We start from the raw sequence: 20,396 nt of genomic DNA, 5'->3' as shown, positions 1-20,396 counted from the left end.
TGTGTTTTGGATTCCTTCGTTCCAAACAGGCACTGAGTGGTTCTCCCCAAACATCCGAAATTAATTTTTAGTTGTGGTTTTCCCCCAAACTCCGGCTCTCCAAGGTGTCAACATCGTTCGACGTGGCAACTGACAATGGATTAGTACTAATTAATTAATTAAAATAAAACCAACAAGGCACGCGAGTTGCCGATTAAGGCCCCGTTTAGTTCCACCCAAAAACCAAAAATTTTTGCATAGTAACCGTCACATCGAATCTTGCGGCACATGCATGGAGTACTAAATGTAGACGAAAAAAAAAACTAATTACACAGTTAGCCGAGAAATCGTGAGACGAATCTTTTAAGCCTAAATAGTCCATAATTGGATAATTTTTGTCAAATAAAAACGAAAATGCTACAGTAGCCAAAAGCCAAAAAATTTCGGAACTAAACACGCCCTAAGTTATTCCTAGAAAGATTTTGTGTCGCCTTTGAGCCAGCTGCTGGCCAGGCGGCCCGGGCCCATGCATGCACGATATGATATGTACGTGTAGCGTACCATCGCAACACGCATTTGGGACCTTCGGTGAAGGGAAAAGTAACTTAGCAGCACTATCGTGTGGGACCAGGTAGAAACATGAAACCCGTTTACCTCGTGCTTGAAAGGATACTTTTGTGTGCCATAACAATGCAGCTGGCTCGATCGATATCCAGTTAGATGAAAGCCTGAAACTGTTTCTGCATGCGGTATAAATTTTTTATAGTCCAACTTTTATGTAGAAAATTATGCTCATTCCAAGATATGCTCAATGTTTCCGTATGTCTTTTTTTTCTACCACTGCGCACTGGCCAATAATTTGAGCGCACTCGGGTAATTTTTTATCTACTAGTGGCCCGTGGATATAAATAGTGTTAGGCCGGTCTCTGTGAACAGTTTTATGTCATTGTTTCTAAGATTGGCATGTCATACAGAATGAAATGAAACATGACGAAACACTCATTCTCAATGGAAATAAGTTTCATTATATGGTTTCATAGATATTTAATTCCATGACTCGGAGTTGGTAATCGTGCCAAAAGAGTTTCATCTCCATGAAACTCACTCCTTCTCTCTCTTCTTAAAAATATTGCCACATCATCAAAAATGCTTATGTAGTAGCTTATTAAATACAAATAAAACTACCATGAAACTTCAATTGAGACTGACCTTATATATCAAGTATAAGTCTCATGATAATTCTATCAAATTAATTACGAACAACATAGTACTAATTGCTAACAAATTAAGTTGTAGCTAGTTACTCGCAGTTGATAATTGTTTACCAAAAATGACCATGCGTATCAATTGGACAATCATGATGCTTGAATCATTATTGAAGTTGGTCTACTAACTAGTATAGTTAGGCCCCGTTTAGATGCGAAATTTTTTGGCTTTTGGCTACTGTAGCACTCTCGTTTGTATTTGGCAAAAATTGTCCAATTATAGACTATTTAGGCTTAAAAGATTTGTCTCGCCAATTACGGGCAAACTGTGCAGTTAGTTATTCTTTTTACCTACATTTAATGTTCCATACATGTGCCGCAAGATTTGATGTGACGGAGAATCTTGAAAAATTTTGGATTTTGGGTGGGATCTAAACATGGCCTTTATTAATAGGAGTGTCATACCTTTGTGTCTTCTCACTGTTGACAATTGACAGGGTCGTAAGGCCAGGGACAAAAGGTTTCATTGATCTGTTATTTATTTCGGCGACTCCATCACGTGATTTGGCAACTGATTGTGACCCTGGTCACGGCCGTATAAGTAGACATTGACAAATTGCTTCCGACATCGTGATTTATCTTCTAGTTTGTTCCTCTTCGTGTGTTATATATATCATAAATCTCTGTCCCTCTCAACTTTACCTTACCACTCGAGTCGCTCACTACTGCAGAAACGCTTTTTAGAGCCGACTCGTAACTTTTTGTAGGGGCGGTTTGGCCAGCCGCCCCTACACAATCGTCTCTACAAAATCATATATTTGTAGGGGCGGGTTCAAAGCTGCCCTTATAAATCGATTTGTAGGGGCGGCTCGTGTTACCAGCCGCCCCCTACAAATCAATTTGTAGGGGCGACTGTAGTACCAGCCGTCTCTATAATACCTGTTTGTAGGGGCGGTTTATTTTCCCGCCAAAAAAATTCAAATTCGACCAGAACACTGTTTGTTTCCGTGTATTCCATCCAGCGTTCGCGTTGCTGAACACCCCGCGACCAGCGTTCCAAACCACGTTCGCGTTGCCGAACATCCCGCGACCAGCATTCCGAACCACGTTCGCGTTGCCGAACGCCCCGCGACCAACGTTCCGAACCGCGTTCACGTTGTCGAACACCCAGCGACCAGTGTTCCGAACCCCTTAGACTATAAGCACAAGAGTATTTTATAAACTATAATTACAAGTCCAATTCACAAGAATATATACAATCTATCATTAAATATATAAATTCCATAAACATTGTTATCAACGTCCTAGAGCTAGCCTTTCAGTATCACGAATGTGTTGGTACTGAGGAGTTCTACCTAAGTCAGACTCTCGGCCATGGTAGGCGCCTTTGACGTGTACAATCTGGTCCAATATGAAGTTGCAAAGGTCGCCGACGAGCTCTAAGAGTTGGTCATCCTTGTATGGGTCTCTTTTCATTCCTTTCTCTTCTTTCCACTATAAGAGAACAAGTTTCGGTTTAGTATTTCATACCATTTACGAAGTTTTTATACTACAGGTGAAGAGGTTTAAACTTACCCTTAAGGGGTGTCTCCTGTAGGCACCGGTGTTACTCATCATATAACTTATATAGTATCCACAATGTACACTCCTAGGCTTCTGCTTGGGCACTGTATGTTTTGCATATGAAAATGTTAAGTAATGCTTTTGATAGCTATGTAATAGAGTACTGAAGAAGTAAGTTACGCTTACCGCACATAGTGTTTTTATAGCTAGATTTTCCTTCCTTGGTGGATCATGCCTTCCTCAATGATTAGTGACATAGAACCTAAATGTCCTGTTCGAATTATTTTAGCAAATACAACTTGTTAGTATCCAAAAGTGAACGTTGCAGGTATGTATATAAACATATAAGCTAATGAGGATTGTCGATATGTATACGTCTTGAGAATCGATATGAAGTCTTTGTATGTCACCGGATCCTTATCTATTGAATCAAAGACCCATGCAATGCTCCTCTCGACATCAACGGCTATACAAATCTAGTGTTTGCTGCATAGATTTAATCATAAAACTAGATAAGCTCTTTTGCATCGAATAAAATATATCGAATAAAGCTTTAAGTATATAGTTGAACTTATTTGAAGTTGTATGGTAGCCATATAGTAGAGTGTTGTTGGAGAGTTTTAAAAGTCAGGGCAATGTATGCCGCAACCTTAAGGGACTCTTCCCTTAGTTTCACCGTACGGATGTGCTCTTTCTCCCGAAGAGTCTTTGCAGCAGCTAGCTCTTTGACATCTAGTTTCCACTGTTTAGGGTAATTAAAATTTGTTTGGGCTATAGCTTGAGGGTCTATATACCCAGCTTTCATACTTGGCATTTGTTTGACAATGTGCACTTATATTCTACAAATCATGGCGTGGGTTAGTTACAACAAAATTCAAAGATTACATTCATATTATATCAGGAGGACAAGGACTTACAGGCACCACGTGCGAATTAGATTCATCTCCATTGCTTCTAAGTGAAAGCATGTCTGCATGTCATTGAAGTCAAAGATAATTTTCCCAGCTGGGCTTCCAAATGTGCCGGTGGAGAAGCATGCTTGTATGAGGTCTATGCTCGTTGGGAGAATACACAAGTACCAATTATGGAACCTTCTCATTCCAAGTGGTAGACGCTTGATGTCCCGATTTAGTAGGAAGGGCTTGCCTCTTTCATATGTTTTCGGGTAATCCTTTGACCATTTAATGGCATCAACATTTGGATACTGCTTTGCAATTTGGTGGAGTTTGCTAGTAACGTCCTCCTCAAAACCCCGTGATGGGACTTTTTTAACTTAGTTCTCAGGCTTGAACTGGTCATGAGAATACCACTTGGATACCGACAAAACATCTTTCATCGGAACATAAACTAGCCTTATGGTGATTGGATGCTTCTTTCGAAGTTTCCATTCAGGCACGTCCTCATCTTCTTGTGCATCACCTTCTTCAGGAGGCACTCGTTGTTCATGTATCGGCTATGCTTGTTGAGAAGACTATGGCATCTCATCATGCACTTGCTCGGTACGAGCTGGAGAAGGTTGTGGCATCTCATCGTGTTGGGATGTTGTACATTGTCAAGATCACTGGCCAAGTGCTGTGGTCGCTCTTCCTCTTATTGAAGGGATTCATTCCATCGTTGCTCAAGCCAAACCATACATTCCTTGGGTCATCACTAAATTCTTTGTGCTTCTCATTAAACCTTTGCCACTGACTATAATCAGCCAGGTGTGCAATCTTATCATCATCCACCTTGCGCTCATCATCCCACCATGTCATGAGTGCGGCTTCTTTAGGGTTTAGGAAGATACGTCTCAAGCGGTTGGTCACTGGCAGGTACCATATTACCAAGGCAGGAATTCTTCTCTGCTTTGCATCGTTGTCTAATGAAGTGTCCTTTGGGGGCTGAGATTCTTGTACCACCTTTTTTGTACACTTCTTATTCCTCTTTTTCTCCGTGGAGGCTTCGTCCCCACCGTAAAGGTTATTGTTCTTGTACCGGCTGGCCCTACACCAGGGACATTTATCCAGTGACTTGAACGTTTCGCCATAAAAAAATATACAGTGGTTCGGGCATGCATGGATTTTTTCAACCCCCATTGTCAATGGACTTATGACCTTCTTCGCTTGGTATGTGTTGGCGGGAACTGAGTTTGGTTGTGGCAGCACCCATGACAGGAGATGCAATAGATCATTGAAACTACAGTCTGATCAGCCGTACTTAGCCTTCAGGATGAGCAGCTCAAGCACAAAACGTAGCAATATCCAATGTGTTGGACAACCCTTTTCAACACCATACACAGTTTCATTGGATGCTTTTATCACCCTTTCTAAATTTTCTAGACCTTTCGGGCCATTTAGTAAAATCTCTGGTCCAAGGGCTCGAATCATGTCCTCTAAATCATCTTTATCCCCGACACATGCTCCACCATCATTATTGGCACCACCTTCGTCGTTACCATCCCAACCACCAGCATCACCACCTTGTTCATTGCCAAACTTGAAATCCATTCGTGCATCAAGCTCTATTGAATATTGTGACAGGGATTCTATGGTTTCATCATCGTATTTCTCCTCATCCTCGTCGTTAACAATAATCGTTTTACCATGATGAATCCACACTGTGTAGTCCTCAACAAATTCTCGCATAATCAAATGTGATATGATGATAGTCACATCTGTCCATGCCATACGGTTCTTATAATCTTTATAGGAGTAAATAATTGTATCCTTATTCTCTTTCAATGTTGTTGCATGCTTCTTTGCGGCTTCAATAAATTTATCCACCTCTTCACGGAAACCTGCCTTGAACCTTAACGAATCATACATCCAAGAGTTCCTGTACTCCATCTTTTACAACAACAACAAAACAAACATTAAAGGACTACTTATTCAGATATATATAAAAATGAATCAAATTAATAATTACTTGAGAATAATTGTATATACTTCAGATATATATGAATATAAATCTAATATAATTACATGAAGCATACAAACACACCATGGTAGAGGAAAATTAATTAAAGATCCATTTATCCATAAATAATTAAAATACATATTTATTGATTACAATAAACAATTTCAAAGACAACAGTTAGCAACAATTACACTTTACCCAATATCTTTCATACAAACCCTAGTCCAATTTTACCAAACATAAATTTACAAAAACAAAATTAATAAAAAAATTAAACCCTAAATCTAGATCTACATGCACATGAAACATGCATAAAACTAACTAATTGTTCACTAAAATCAAGAAACATGGACCAAATAAGGGTATGATCTTGTTCCCCTCCCTAATTTATCCTAGTACATTTAAAACTTGGGTCTAATTTGCTTTATAAGTAGCTCAAGCACCATAGAAGAGAGAGAAAAACAAAACTTTAATTACTCACTAACCAACCATTAAAACTTCAAAAAAGTGTGGAATAGCATTTTCTTACCTTCTACAACCTCTCCACCAAAGGATTTGAGACCAAAACCTTCCCCCTTAGTAGAGCAATTTTTTGGAGGTGCCCAATGCCTCCCCATTTTTCTTTCACAGGTTGAAGTGAGTGACCCGAGGAGCAAGAAGGTGCTACAGTTGCTTTATATGTGGGTCATTTTATAGAGGCGGCTGGTGATTGAGTCGCCCCTACAAATCGAAGGTATTTATACGAGGGTATTTGTAGGGACGGCTCAATCACCATCCGCCCCTACAAATAGCAATTCTGGAGGCGGCTGGTGAGTGAGCCGCCCCTACAAATCAGACCCATTTGTAGGGACGGCTCATATCACCGGCCGCCCCTACTGTTTCATTTGTAGGAGCGGCTGGTGTCTGGGCTCCCAAACACGTCACTATAGGGACGGCTCCATCACCAGTTGGAGCTATAAATAATTCGTCCCATTACTAAAAAAATCGTTTTTATGTAGTGGTTGCGGCCTTGCCAGTCACCGGGAGCGTTGAATGTTCTCATGTTACTCAACCGATGACAACATATTGCAAAATGCATAGATCGCCGGCGTACATATGCTTGACTATTATTCCTTTTATGTATCGAACGAATTACTAATTATTCCGATGTGGAACAACATTATAAGACGGTGCAAATAGATTTGATAGCACAACCGTATGGTTACACGACTTGCAGTGGAATACGGTGACTAGTCCTGCATGTCCTGCTTGGAACGAGACAACATCGGGGTCAAGGATGGAAGTGGTGACCTTGGGGTTTCTTCAGCTTGACAACTCTGTCATATAGCTTGTGGAGGGACATGTTAATGGTGGGGTGAGTGTTGTATATGTGACGTTTTTTTCGACGAGTGTTAAGGTCCCATTTCAACTGTTTTTTGTCGTTAGTTTGTTTCAGTTGTGTTGTTGTTGGTCGGACCTTCTTGGTTATTGTTGATTCATTGTACTATCTAGTCTAGGCTTCTTTTTAATATAATTGGCAGCTCTTCTACCTTATTCTTTTTTTAAAAAAGCTTCCCTAATATATACTCAGTGCGCCAACCCGTGAAGCCATCATGTGTGATTTATAACCTCTAGTCATCATGAAATTGAGTGCATGCTGTCGAGAGAGGGACAATGACACGACCACAAACAAAGCTGATAAAAAAATGATTGGAAACGAGATATTACAATACAGAAAACAAAAACGTCTAGTTTGAAAAAAAAATCCCATATTGTAAATGAACAAATAAAAAAACGACCAAAAACTATTTTTCCTGTTGTTTTCACTCTTACATGCTATCGGGACACGGATGGACCGATATAAAGATTTTGTACACAGATATGAAATAGTATCTCTATTCATCATTCTCTAGTGTGCGAATCCCGAATCTCATCATAAATCTAATGGTCATATGCACGAGGGCTTATGCTGAAGGAAAATTTTAGTTTGCCTAATATGCTCGTGTAGCTACCGCTCTCCTGCCTTTCCGTGTTGGAGAGAATTAATGCCGGCGGATGTGCCGGTTTATGTGAACTGCGGCCATTGCAATTTTTTCGCTCTCTCTCCATCACATTAAATTTTTGGACACATGTATGAAGTATTAAATGTAGATAAAAAAATAACTAATTACACAGTTTGATTGTAAATTACGAGACGAATCTTTTGAGCCTAGTTAGGCCATAATTGGACAATAATTGTCAAATACAAACGAAAGTGCTACAGTACCAAATACTGATTCCTAACCCCAATCTAAACCAGGCCTGCATTCCATTTCTAATTTTCTATATATCCCAACACTTTCCCCCACTGCCACGTTCTGCGCTGCAATTTGCACGCGTATCGATCATTAGTTTATATCAAAGCCATGCATGTGTTCCACAAGCGATCGCGACTCCATCGAGCTGCAGCAACACGCCTACGCGGCTACACGCATCGCAGCTTAAATACGAGCTCCGAATTGCTTGCAGATCATTGCAAGTTTGCAAAGCACGCACTGATCAGTGTCAGTGGCTCAGTGCACTACGCTCACAAGCTCGTACAACTAGCTAGCTAGCTGGGCAGCTGAGTTTCGTCTCCGATCGGCTGTATAGCTATCTTCTGTTAGTTTGCTCATCCGGCAATGGCTAAGCCGGCGGCGGGGCTCGGCGGGAGGCGCTACGCGCTACTGCTAGCGCTATGGGACTCGGAGTACGCCAAGGAGGTGTACGGCGGGTACTACAACGTCTTCGTCGCCGCGTTCGGCGACGCCAGCGGTGGCACCGACGAGAGGTGGGACTGCTTCCGCGTGATCGCCGGCGAGTTCCCGGCGCCGGAGGACCTGGCGTCGTACGACGGGTTCGTGGTGAGCGGCAGCCCGCGGGACGCGCACGGCGACGAGCCCTGGGTCCGGCGCCTCTGCGCGCTCGTCCAGACCGTGCACGCCATGAGGAAGCGGGTGCTCGGCATCTGCTTCGGGCACCAGGTGCTGTGCCGAGCGCTGGGCGGAAGGGTCGGCAGGGCTCGGAACGGCTGGGACGTCGGGGTGAGGAAGGTGACGTTCGCGCCGGACCTCCTGGAGGGCCGCCGCCTCGAGTTCCTCGGGGATCTCGTCGAGGACGACCTCCCACGGAGCGCCGCCCTCATCGAGGTTCACCAGGACGAGGTGTGGGAGATCCCGCCGACAGCGACGGTGCTGGCCTACTCGGAGAAGACTCGCGTGGAGGTGTTCGCCGTCGGGGAGCACGCGCTGGGCATCCAGGGACACCCGGAGTACACCGTCGACATCCTCCACAACCTCATCGACCGCCTCACCAGGCAGAACGACATCCGGAGGAGCGTCGGCGAGGAGGCGCGGCGAACGGTCGCGGAGACCGGCGGGCCGGACCGCGCGTTCTGGACGGCACTCTGCAAGGGTTTTCTCGGAGGGGGAAGAGGAGATCGTCCGCAGCCTGCTCCGCCGGTGCGGGAGACGGCGGCGCCGGAGGTGACCAGCTGCGCCGTCGCTGGCTGCGGCTTCACCAGCGCAGCTGCAATGATCCAGTTGGCTCGCAGCAACTAGTTTGGCTAGGGCTGGGTGCACGTTAAGTCGTAGGCAGAAAATCGTTAGTAGCTATTTGCTGCAGGATTGCACACTGTACTCAGTTCGATTTCCTGTTGACCAAAAAATGTACTCTAGTTCTCCTCTGCATTATTGGTGATGTACTTAAGCCCTGTTTGGTTCTGCGGTGTCTCCTAAAATTTCTGTCACATCGAATATTTTGACATATGTATGGAGTATTAAATATAGACTAATTGCGAAACTAATTGCACAACTTGCGACTAATTTGCGAGACGAATCTTTTAAGCCTAATCAGTCCATAATTTGACAACGTGGTGCTACAGTAACATATGCTAATGACGGATTAATTAGGCTTAAAAAATCGTCTCGTAAATTAGCCTCCATCTATGTAATTGGTTTTGTAATTAACCTATATTTAATGCTCTTTATTAGTATCTAAACATTCGATGTGATATGAATTTTAAGAGCGACTAAAGAACCAAACACCCCTTTAGAGCAAGTATAATAGCAGGCTGTAAGCCGACTAAATGCTGAGGTGGAGGAGAGAGGGGAGGAGAGAGAGGAAAAGCGGGCTGTAAGCTTACAGCTAGCTTGGGCACAAGAACCAAGAAAGTCTGTGAGAGAGATAAGTGGACCATGTATTAACTGTAAAGAGCCAACTACTATATGAGTGGGCTGAGAGAAGGCTATAAGGAACCTTACAGCCAGCAAGCCGACTGTATTATTAGCCTGGCTCTTATAAACTACCTTGTTTGCTCACCCATTTGTGTGCCTAGATTCGTTAGTACGTACACTTTTTTTACCCAAATCTTCAGATATTGCAAATTGACTTCTATATATATATGATCTCCATCAACGAAAATGTTGTCTGTTCTCTAAATGTCACTAAAGTTTTAATCAAATTAACGTAAATTATATAGTTGTATTGTATTCACCTTGCTTTTGCCATTGCGATCACAGAGCAATCTACATGTGCAGCAGTAGTAATTGTTCTCCTCAGGGCCGTCTCCACAAATTCAGGACTCCGGTTCAAAATGTAAATTGGGGCCCTAGATCTTTTTTAATGAATGGCTAGAAAAATTAATGCATATTTTTACTCATCAAATAGATAACTTAAAAATGTATTATTTCATACAATATGCAGAATATATCAAAAATTAACTCTAAAATAGAAAAGGTATTACTGACCTCAAGTTCTACAAAAAAGCATCATCTGTCCAGTATTTCTTGAAATGAATCTTCATTTATATCTTCATAATTAATCGTTTCAAAGGCATCATTTTCAAGTGCTGATTGATGACACTGCTACAGAATAAGCTATCACTGCCGACCCTATCACTATCGGAATTTTAAAACCGATACTGATAGATGCATCACTGCCGGTTCGTAAGAAAAAAGGCTATCACTGTCGGATTTTCTAACAAACCGACAGTGTGCCGGTTGGTAATAAAAACCAGCAGTGATGTCTATCACTGTCGGTTGCATTTCACAGACCGGCAATAATCCATAGGCTCCGGACCCGAAATTTTTATTCATCCTGGTTTAACTCGTCCGTACACACCTTTCTTCGTCTCTCCCCGCTCTCTCTCCTCTCTTTCTTCACAGACCGCTAGTGAAGATATTTCTTCGCCGCTCCTCAGACATCCTCCTCCCCCAAATCTCCTCTCCAAATCCACCTCGCTGCGGCCGGCGAGCGGATCCACCCGGCGACGAGCTTCTTCCTCCCGGCGACTGGCTCGAGCGCGGCTCGGGCGACCGGCGCAAGCGCGGGCGGGAGGGCGACCGCAGGCGGCTCACGTGGATCCACCTCCTGGTGCTCTTTCTCCTCTCTCACACTCTTTCTCCTTAGATCTGTTTCTTGGGATTTGCTTGTTGGAGTTCCCGGTTTGAGGTCCTTGTTGATTTATTGTGGCACTTCTGATGCATGTGGGCTTAATTAACTGCTTGCCATTTCTGTCATTTTTCTTTACTCGCTCACTTGTTTTCTTACCGCCGATGTTCGTCCTCTGTTCTTCAGGTAATCATGTCGATTGGACCTGCGGGTTCCTGCCATTTGGGTGAGCCAGCCTTACCTGGCAATCTTGGGGGCGTTTCGTCTTGCTGCGTGGCAGAAATGTGTGACCTGGAAGCGCGGCCTAAGATCTGGCGTTGGAGCGACTTGGCCTGCCCGGCGGCATCCCCAATCTTCCCCTCTTGGCCTCCCCTCCCCTCCCTCTATGTTGTGAGAATCAATTTATAGATGAGTTATTTTGTTTGTGTTGAACCCTGCTCCTTTGTCTGTGATGTACGAATCGATTTGTGGATGGGTTGATTTGTGATGTGTTGAACCCTTCTCCTTCGTCTGCGATGCACGAATCGATTTGTGGATGAGTTTTTCTGCTGTGTTGAATCCGTCCTTTAGTGGCGGCGGTAGCCAGCGAGCATGGTGGCGGCAGCGGCGGTAACGAACATGCTCCAGCCAACATGCTTGTTGGATTGTTTTTTTTTTTTGTTTTTCTAAATCTTATCATTGCCGGGTGAAGTACCGGCAGCAGTAGCAAGCGAGCATCACTGCCGGTATGCCACTGCCGGTTCAAAATCTGGCAGTAAAGGGGGATTTTGAACCGGCAGTGATGTCGAAAACTGGGGTAGTGTGAGGATCAAGGAAATAAACGTATTCATGTTTACAAATTCATAAAAATGATTTATATAGGTACATCTACATCGCAATTTGCCAATATATAATTTTAGACTATCAAAATTCATTCGGTTAATCAAACTGGTAATCACCTGTGCGTCCCTCTGGTCCCTGCTGGCCATTGCCGTTGCGGGCTTGCGGCCTGCCACCTGCAGCATTGCGGGCGTGCAGCTCAGGGCGCATGCGTTTCTTACTGCTGATTGCCGAGTTTGCGTTGATGGTGACGACGCGGGATGAAGATGAAGAGTCGAAGACAAGAGGACGGGAGTGGAGGGGACGCGTGCTGGTGCTGGTGCTGCCGGCGAGCTGAGGTTTGTCTTTCTGCCATTTGACGTTCAAAAATCTAAATTGCTGGGCAACCGGAGTAGTACTGGTCTGAGGGATGCGAGGTGCGGGCCATGCTCTTGGGGGCCAGTTCAGTCGCCCACCTCGCACCTGCCCATTAACGTCGACGACTCTAGTTCTCCCTGGTCTCTCTATTCAGTTCTTCCATAAATGGATTACACATATATAGTTAAGCCCTGAGTTCCAGCTCCAAGACCTAGAGCTAGGGATAAGGAACTTCAAATAATCTTAGACCTCGAGCTGTGTCTAACATGACCTAATAATCTATTTGTAAAAGGGTCATATGCCCCCCTCCTTGTTAAAATCATGGTCTTGATTCTTGAATCACATCGGGAATCCAATAATACTAACATCATAAATCGTACGATCATACAATGTGATAGGGTGTGATTGTTGTTGGCTACTGCTAGGTTTAATCTACCTGCCGCTAAGACATAAATATTGAAGGGGGACAATAAGAGCGAAATCAACGGCGAGTATTAAATATTTGTTAAGTTTTGGCAAAAATTTGAAAACTAATAAGATGGAACCATAATGACTAGTATGTTTATTTACCGAAAATCGGTGAAAGTCAAAATTTCGAACCCTACCTGCTACAGGAGTTGGAAAATTACTCTCACAAGTTATTATAGCAGCAGCAGTAGAAATAGTTACAACAGTAGCTGCAACGAGCGCAGCCGTAGCTACTAAAATTGTAAAATCGTATACTTAATAGAATCGTAGAATTAACTCAATAAACTAAGATCTTAAAATCACACTACAGAATCGTGATTTTTGAGCAACTATGATCAACACTGAGACAGAGGGCTATTGCAAAGCGCTGCCAAGTGCCAACTGGCCAAGTTCGTTTTCACTGGTCTCTTTGTTGTTTAATCTGCCGACACCATGCCATGTGACTCGGCAGCTGACAAGGCCCCTCAGCTCCTACTAGCCATGCATGCGTAATAGTAATTCTGGGAGGTTACACCACTAGCAATTACTAAAAAAAAAGATAGTACATGTTTCGTGCCGGGGCAACGGGCCGGTGGATCTCCACTTCCACTTCGGCGGGGAGCTCGATTAGTTGATTAAAAGCCACGTGTTTCACAAGGGACTGTGACCCCAGACCGGCTCCTCCGCGCACCCCGGCCGGTCGGCTCCATAAATAGTGTTGGATATAATATGGGCTTGGCCCCTATAATATTTAATAATCAAATAAAATTCTATGGTACGTAACATTAAGTGTTATATGGTTTAATACCATCCGAGATTTTGTCTGAACGCTGACTTAGCTTATATGGTTGGAAATTATTCATCTAAATTGAGTGGTTGAGAAAAGGATAAAGGCGTGCCATACGCGTGCGCGCGCGCCGCTGCCGCCGGCCGTGCCGTGGCCGTGGCCGTGGCGAGGCAAGCGGCGACGAGCGAGCGGGAAGGCGTGGCCAGTCTTTTGCCACTTAATCCACATAACAACGGGAGTTACTCCCCTTGATACCCGTCCCGAGGCGAGGCAGGCGGCGAGCGGGCGGACATGGGCAGTCTTTTGCCACTTAATCCACATAACAACGGGAGTTACTCCCCTTGATACCCGTCTCGTACCTTTGCGCGCATGGAGTAGCGGGAGAGCAGGTGCCTCCGGAACCCTCGTTCACCTGAGAACTCCGCACGGGGCGAGTGGTGATTAGGTTTTGGGGGAGCGATCCGCGACTGCTCGTCCACGTACATCTTCTTCTCGGTGATTGCCTGCGGAACGTCAAGGCGTCTTCTTCCTGGTGATCCGTTCGTGGGATTACACTGCGAACATCTTCCTGTATCGACTGTGGTCCGCGACTTCGAGCAACGCACTATGTCGACTAGTGCGAATGGAGCCTCCGATGCCCTCGGCATGGGACCCTCCACTGGGTACAGTCTAATCTCTGTGATTTCTGTACTTTGTGTTTTTACTGTATTCACCAGTATGTCATCTCTGCATGCTGTAGTGTTCATAAGAAATATACACATGCACATATATGTCGTCACAAACCTGCTGTTGTTATTTTTCTGGATTAAACTGATAATGAAAATGCCTAAATTCCTAACAATCCAAAAACCTAATGTTAGGCAACTTTCTGTCAGTGGTTTTGCTGCTGCTTTGAAGCCAAATAATTTTGATGGCAAGAATTTCATGATATGGCGTGCCAAGATGGTATTGTGGTTGACTGCGATGAACTGCTATCACGCCGCACAGGAGAAGCCTGAACAGTTTACTCCTGAGGAGGAGCGAAAGTTCTTGGCTGCCGATAACCTGTTTCGAGGCCCCGTGATTAGTGCACTTCATCCTAAGTATGAGAAAAACTACATATCTTGCACATCAGGTAAAGAATTATGGGATGCTCTTGAGGCAAAGTTTGGGATTTCTGATGCTGGCAGTGAGCTGTACCTTATGGAGCAGCTGTATGACTACAAAATGGTTGAAAACCGTTCTGTGGTCGAACAGGCTCATGAGATACAGGCGCTAGCGAAGGAACTAGAACATTTCCCATGTCTGTTGCCCGACAAGTTTGTGGCCGGCGGTATAATCGCTAAGCTGCCACTTTCTTGGAGGGATTTTGCTACTTCTCTAAAACACAAGAGACAAGAATTTAGCGTGGCTGAGCTTATTGGATCTCTTGATGTTGAGGAGAGGGCGAGAGCAAAAGACAACCGTGGAAAAGGAGTTGAGTCTTCCGCTGCCAATATGGTGCAGAAGAAAAACTTATTTGCATCTCGTAATATAAAAGAAGAAGAACATGCAAGAGAACAACAATGCAAAGCCTAAGTAGACTGCATAGTTTAAGAAGAAAAACAACAAGAAAGGTGGAGGATGCTTTGTTTGCGGGAGTGATGAGCATTGGGCAAGTGCATGCCCAGACCACAAATATAAGCAAGAAAAGAAATCAGCAAATATGGTCATTAGTGAGACTGGAGGAGGAACATCTGGGTATGTTAATTCTTTACCCTTTGTTCTTTCAGTTTGTCTTTCACCTGAGTGGTGGATGGACAGCGGTGCTAATATTCATGTGTGTGCTGATATTTCTTTGTTTATTTCCTATCAGATCGGCAGAAGTGGAGCCTTGCTGATGGAAAACGGTTCGCATGCGCGTATTCTTGGTGTTGGTACGGTCGTTCTGAAGTTTACTTCGGGAAAGTCGGTGCTATTAAAGAACGTGCAACATGTCCCCTCCATAAAAAAGAACCTTGTTAGCACTTCTCAGATGTGTCGTGATGGCTTTAAAATTGTGCTTGAGTCCAATAAATGTGTTGTGTCGAGACATGGAACTTTTGTTGGATAAGGTTATGATTGCGGAGGCTTATTCCGCTTATCTTTGCTTGATGATGTGTGTAATAAAGTGGTGAACAATGTTAATGTTTCGGATGAGTCGAATATATTGCATTCACAACTTTGTCACATTAATTTTAGCTGTCTCACATGGCTTGTAAATCTGAATTTAATCCCGAAATTTAACTTAGTCAAAGATTCTAAGTGCCATATGTGTGTGCAATCAAAGCAACCGCGCAAGCCTCACAAGGCTGCTGAGGCGAGGAACTTGGCACCATTAGAACTCGTTCATTCTAATTTATGCGAAATGAATGGCGAATTGACTAAAGGCGGTAGACGATACTTCATGACATTTATAGACGATTGTAATAGATTTTGCTACGTGTATTTATTAAAAACAAAAGTTGAAGCGTTGCATTATTTTAAAGTCTATAAAGCTGAGGTAGAAAATCAACTTGAGAAGAAAATCAAGCGTTTGCGGTCCGATCGCGGGGGAGAATATTTCTCAAATGAATTTTCTGAGTTTTGCGTGGTGCATGGAATTATTCATGAGAGGACACCACCATACTCACCATAATCCAATGGGATTGCAGAGAGAAAGAACCACACTCTAACTGATTTGGTTAATGCCATGTTGGAGACTTTGGGAGTATCTAAGGAATGGTGGGGTGAGGCTATATTGATAGCGTGTCATGTCCTGAATAGAGTGCATGGCATTGGCCACAACACAGAAGGGCTCATCTACAATCGCCGACTACTTCAATAAGATGAAATCTCTTGCTGACGACATGGCGGCCACCGGCAAACGTCTTGAAGATGAAGAGATCATCTCCTATGTACTAGCCGGACTTGACATGGATTTTAATCTGATTGTCTCGGTTGTCGTGGCGCGCACGAAGCCGCTATCTTTGGGTGAGCTCTACACCCAGCTAGTGAGCTGGGAACAGCGAATGGGTCTCCTGCATGGTGGATCCGGTTCATCTGCTAACACGGCTACACGTGGAGGCCGTGGTGGTTTCAACCGCAGCGGTGGTGGCCGAGGACACGGGTGCGGCCGCAACTGTGGCAACAACAACAACAGCGGGCGCCCCTGGCAGAACTACAACGGCGATAAACCCATCTACCAGCTCTGCGGCAAGGAGGGCCACACCAGACTCCGCTGCTTCAAGCGTTTTGATGATTCCTTCATCGGTCCACTAGAGCAATCCTGATCTGCCTCCTCTACACCATATGAGATCGACACCAACTGGTACACCGACACTGGTGCTACCGACCACATCACGGAAGAGATGGAGAAGCTCACCGTGAGGGACAAGTACCATGGAAACGACAAGGTTCATACTGCTAATGGCGTAGGTATGAGAATCAATCAAATTGGTCGAAGTTTTGTTCGTACCCCAAATCAAAATCTCGTCCTAAACAATGTTCTTTATGTTCCTGAAGCTAACAAAAGCCTTACATCTGTTCATCGTCTTACATCCGATAACCATGCTTATATTGAATACCGTCCCAACTATTTTTTGATTAAGGACCAGGTGACGAAGAAAACCATCTATAAGGAAAATGGACCCTAGGCCCATTTACTTTGAATTTTGGTGTTTGATGACCAACACAATCAAATTTGACTAATGAATTTATAAGTGTTTGTTTTGTAGTTCAATAGGGTGCAAGACATGACTTGGACGAAGGTGACGTGATGATCCGAGGATCAACACCACAAGCAAGACCTTAGGAGCATAAGAGAAGACCCAAGATATCAATCAAAGTCCAAGCACGAAGATAGAAACCAAGCCGTACGCAAGATCACGAAGAAATGAGCTCATAGAAGTGACCGGACGCTGGACTGGACGCTGGAGAAAAGTGATCAGACACTCCAATCAGTGGCTCGGCATCAGCAAGCAGCAACCAGACGCTGAACAAGTGAATCGATTGGACGCTGGCGGCAAACCGACCGGACACAGGACAACAGCGTCCGATCGAGTACAGAGAGGTTCCAGAGCGACGAACTTGCGACCAGACGTGTCTAGTGGCAAGTGACCGGATGCTGGCAATGTCTGATCAGTTGTTCGTGGCTCCAACGGTCGGGACGACCAGACGCATCCAATCAGGACGACTCCAGCATCCGATGAGTAGCAGAAAAGCGGGATTTCGTCCCCAACGGCTACTTTCTCAGTGGGGCTTATAAATACAACCCCCAACCGGCTATTTGAGTAGTGTGGAGCTGAGGAAATATACCAAGGGTGTTGATACACTATTTTAGTGATCTCCACATGCATAGTGCTTAGTGTTTTATTAGGTGATTAGCGTAGGTGCTTTGCGAAGTGCTTAGGTTGATTAGACCATTGCTTATGCGCTTGCTCTAGGTTTAGGCCTAGTTTTAGTGAGGTTTGTATACCTCTTACCACTCGGTGGTTGTGAGCACCATTGTTGTACATCGGAGGGGCTTGTAGTCTTACGAGATCACACCAACTAAGTTTGTGGTGTGGTCGCCATCGTGTACCGGAGGGAACAAGGCCCGCGGCGTTTTTGGCTGAAAGCTTGATAGTGAAGACGGCGGGGAGCATCTGGGAGAGGCTTGCTGAAAGGCATGTCGGAGACCCACTTGCGTGTAGGGAAGGCCCGAGGCTATCCATGGAGTTACCCGACCAGAAGCTTGGCCCTTTCGCGGGATTCCTTGCGAGGGGCTCCAACGAGGACTAGAAAGAAGCTTGAGCACTTCTCGATACCTTGGTAAAAATACCAGAGTCATCGATGGGAGTTTGCATATCTCTACCTTACTCTTTAGCTTCCACATTTACATTGATTACTTTACTCCTTTTGCAGTAGAGATAGCAACACACTAGCAAAATCGTAGTTGCACATTTAGATAGTTTATCTTTTACATATGTTTTGCTAAGGTTAGAAAAAGGGGGCCATAGTTTAGAGTTATAATTTTAAGTTGCCTAATTCACCCCCCTCTTAGGTGTTATGGTCCTCTTCAATTGGTATCAGAGCCGGTTGGCTCAATTTAGACCTTTGGCTTAACCGTCGTTGAGCCAACGCTATTTAGAGTGGTTGGGATGGATACCTCTAAGCCTCTGCACTTTGACAACACCAACTTCCCATACTATAGAGCTAGAATGGCTTGCTACCTTGAGACGGTTGATTTGGGAATTTGGAGAGTCACTCGTGACGAGATAAAATCCATTAAGAATCCCAATAAACCCACAAAGAGTGATGAAAAGGAAATTTATTTCAATGCTAGAGCAAAGAATTGCTTGTTTGAATCTTTTAGCATGGATGTGTTTAATCAAGTATTCACTTTAAACACAGCGCATGAAATTTGGTTAAAACTTCAAGAGCTCCATGACGACACAAGTAATGTCTGTGAGCAAAAACATTGTCTAGCCAAACAAAATTATGATTCCTTCGAAATGAATGATGATGAGTTTGTTCGTGATATGTATTCTCGTTTGAATCTAATTATCAATGAGCTCCATTCTATAGGATTAACAAAGCTAGATGATGCAAATATCGTGAGGAAGATCATCTCCGTGCTACCATAAAAGAAATATACAAGCATTATCATCATCCTTCACAACATGGAGGACTTGAGCACCATGACCCCGGCCATAGTCATTGGTAAGATAGCGGCATTTGAAATATCACGCAAGATGGGTCAAGAAGAAGCCTCTTCATCAAGCAAAGGCAAAGTTGTTGCATGTGGCAAGAAAAGGAAGATGAGGAGCAAGCAAGTTGAGAAAGCTCAAGCTCAAGCTCCTCAAGTGAAGAAGAAGAAGAAGATGATGAGGATGATGATGATGATGATGATGAAGATGAAGATTCAAGTGATGATGATCAATCTTCCTCCTCTACCTCCGACCTTGATGAAGAATCAATCAAACTTATCAACAAGGTGGAAAAGATAATCCAAAGGCTCAATGTCAAGGGTGTGCCCATCCAAATTTAAGATATCATCTTCACTAATCAAAGAAATAAGCAAAGAAAAAGAGGATGCTATGGATGCGGCGAGTTGGGGCACTTTGTGGAAGTTTGTCCAAACAAGCCCACACCCAAGACAAAAAAGAAGGCATACAAGAACCAAGCCCTCACATCAATAAGATCACGGAATGATTCTTCAAGTGGAAGAAGAACACCATCACAAGAGACGAGGGCGCAAGCACTCATCATCAAGCTCTTCACGTGTGTGCCTTATGGCACGAGGTAATGACAGCTCATCCTCTAGTGAGAGTGATAGTGATGATGAAATGCCTTCTTATGAAGAAATTATGCAACAAAATCTTAATTATGCTAAAGTTTGCACTAGACAACAAAAGAAGCTCGGGAAAATAAAAAAAAGCTAGATAGTTCACAAGAAGCATATAAAACTTTGCTTGAACAATATGAGAACTTTGCTAATCTTAATATTGAACTATCTACTGAAATTGAGCAACTTGAGGCTAGTGCAACAACAAATGCATACACAATCAACGATGAGCAACTTGTAAAGAAAAATGAAAAATTAAAAGAAAAGTTAGCTAGCTCATAAGATGCTTATAAAAGTTTGCTTGCTAAAATAGAAACCATGTGCAAACATTGTGATGAGCTAACTAATAAAGTTGCTAATCTTGAAGCCGTTAGTACAACCCTCACTAAGACATCTAAAAAGAAAAGTTCTAACATGTCTAAAAAGGATGCATCTACTTTTCGTAATGATTTATGTTTAGATTCATCCTTGTGCAACCAAGTTTGTGTTGAGAAAGTTGTTGTAGATACATGCACACAAGAGGTTGCAAAGGAGAATAAGCAACTCAAGCAAGAAGTAGCTCACCTCACCAAGGACTTGACTCAAGTAAAAGGCAAGGCGAAGCAAGCCCAACTTCATCAAGATAATACCGTTAAGGGAGTGAAGAAGCATG

The 20,396-nt window shown here is 43.8% G+C and overlaps 1 protein-coding gene and 1 non-coding gene across 2 annotated transcripts; both read left to right on the top strand.

The window, feature by feature from the left end:
* Positions 1-8,139: 8,139 nt before the first annotated feature.
* Positions 8,140-9,356, top strand: LOC136471274 (gamma-glutamyl peptidase 3-like). The gene has a single exon (XM_066469006.1). The coding sequence runs from the start codon at positions 8,282-8,284 to the stop codon at positions 9,197-9,199; it is 918 nt and encodes a 305-aa protein (XP_066325103.1). The 5' UTR covers positions 8,140-8,281; the 3' UTR covers positions 9,200-9,356.
* A 6,948-nt stretch (positions 9,357-16,304) lies between these two features.
* LOC136478843 (small nucleolar RNA Z247) lies at positions 16,305-16,441 on the top strand. The gene has a single exon (XR_010764516.1). It is a non-coding gene; the product is annotated as a small nucleolar RNA Z247 (small nucleolar RNA).
* The last annotated feature ends 3,955 nt before the right edge of the window (positions 16,442-20,396 follow it).

The sequence above is a fragment of the Miscanthus floridulus genome, chromosome 8, assembly GCF_019320115.1.
Source record: "Miscanthus floridulus cultivar M001 chromosome 8, ASM1932011v1, whole genome shotgun sequence".
Lineage (NCBI taxonomy): Eukaryota > Viridiplantae > Streptophyta > Magnoliopsida > Poales > Poaceae > Miscanthus > Miscanthus floridulus.
Note: the sequence above shows the minus strand (reverse complement) of the source record. Positions and strands in the feature narration are given on the sequence as shown.

Bases quoted from the DNA above. Each gene is read 5' to 3' on its own strand.
- LOC136471274 (XM_066469006.1), top strand. From the start codon at position 8,282: ATGGCTAAGCCGGCGGCGGGGCTCGGCGGGAGGCGCTACGCGCTACTG.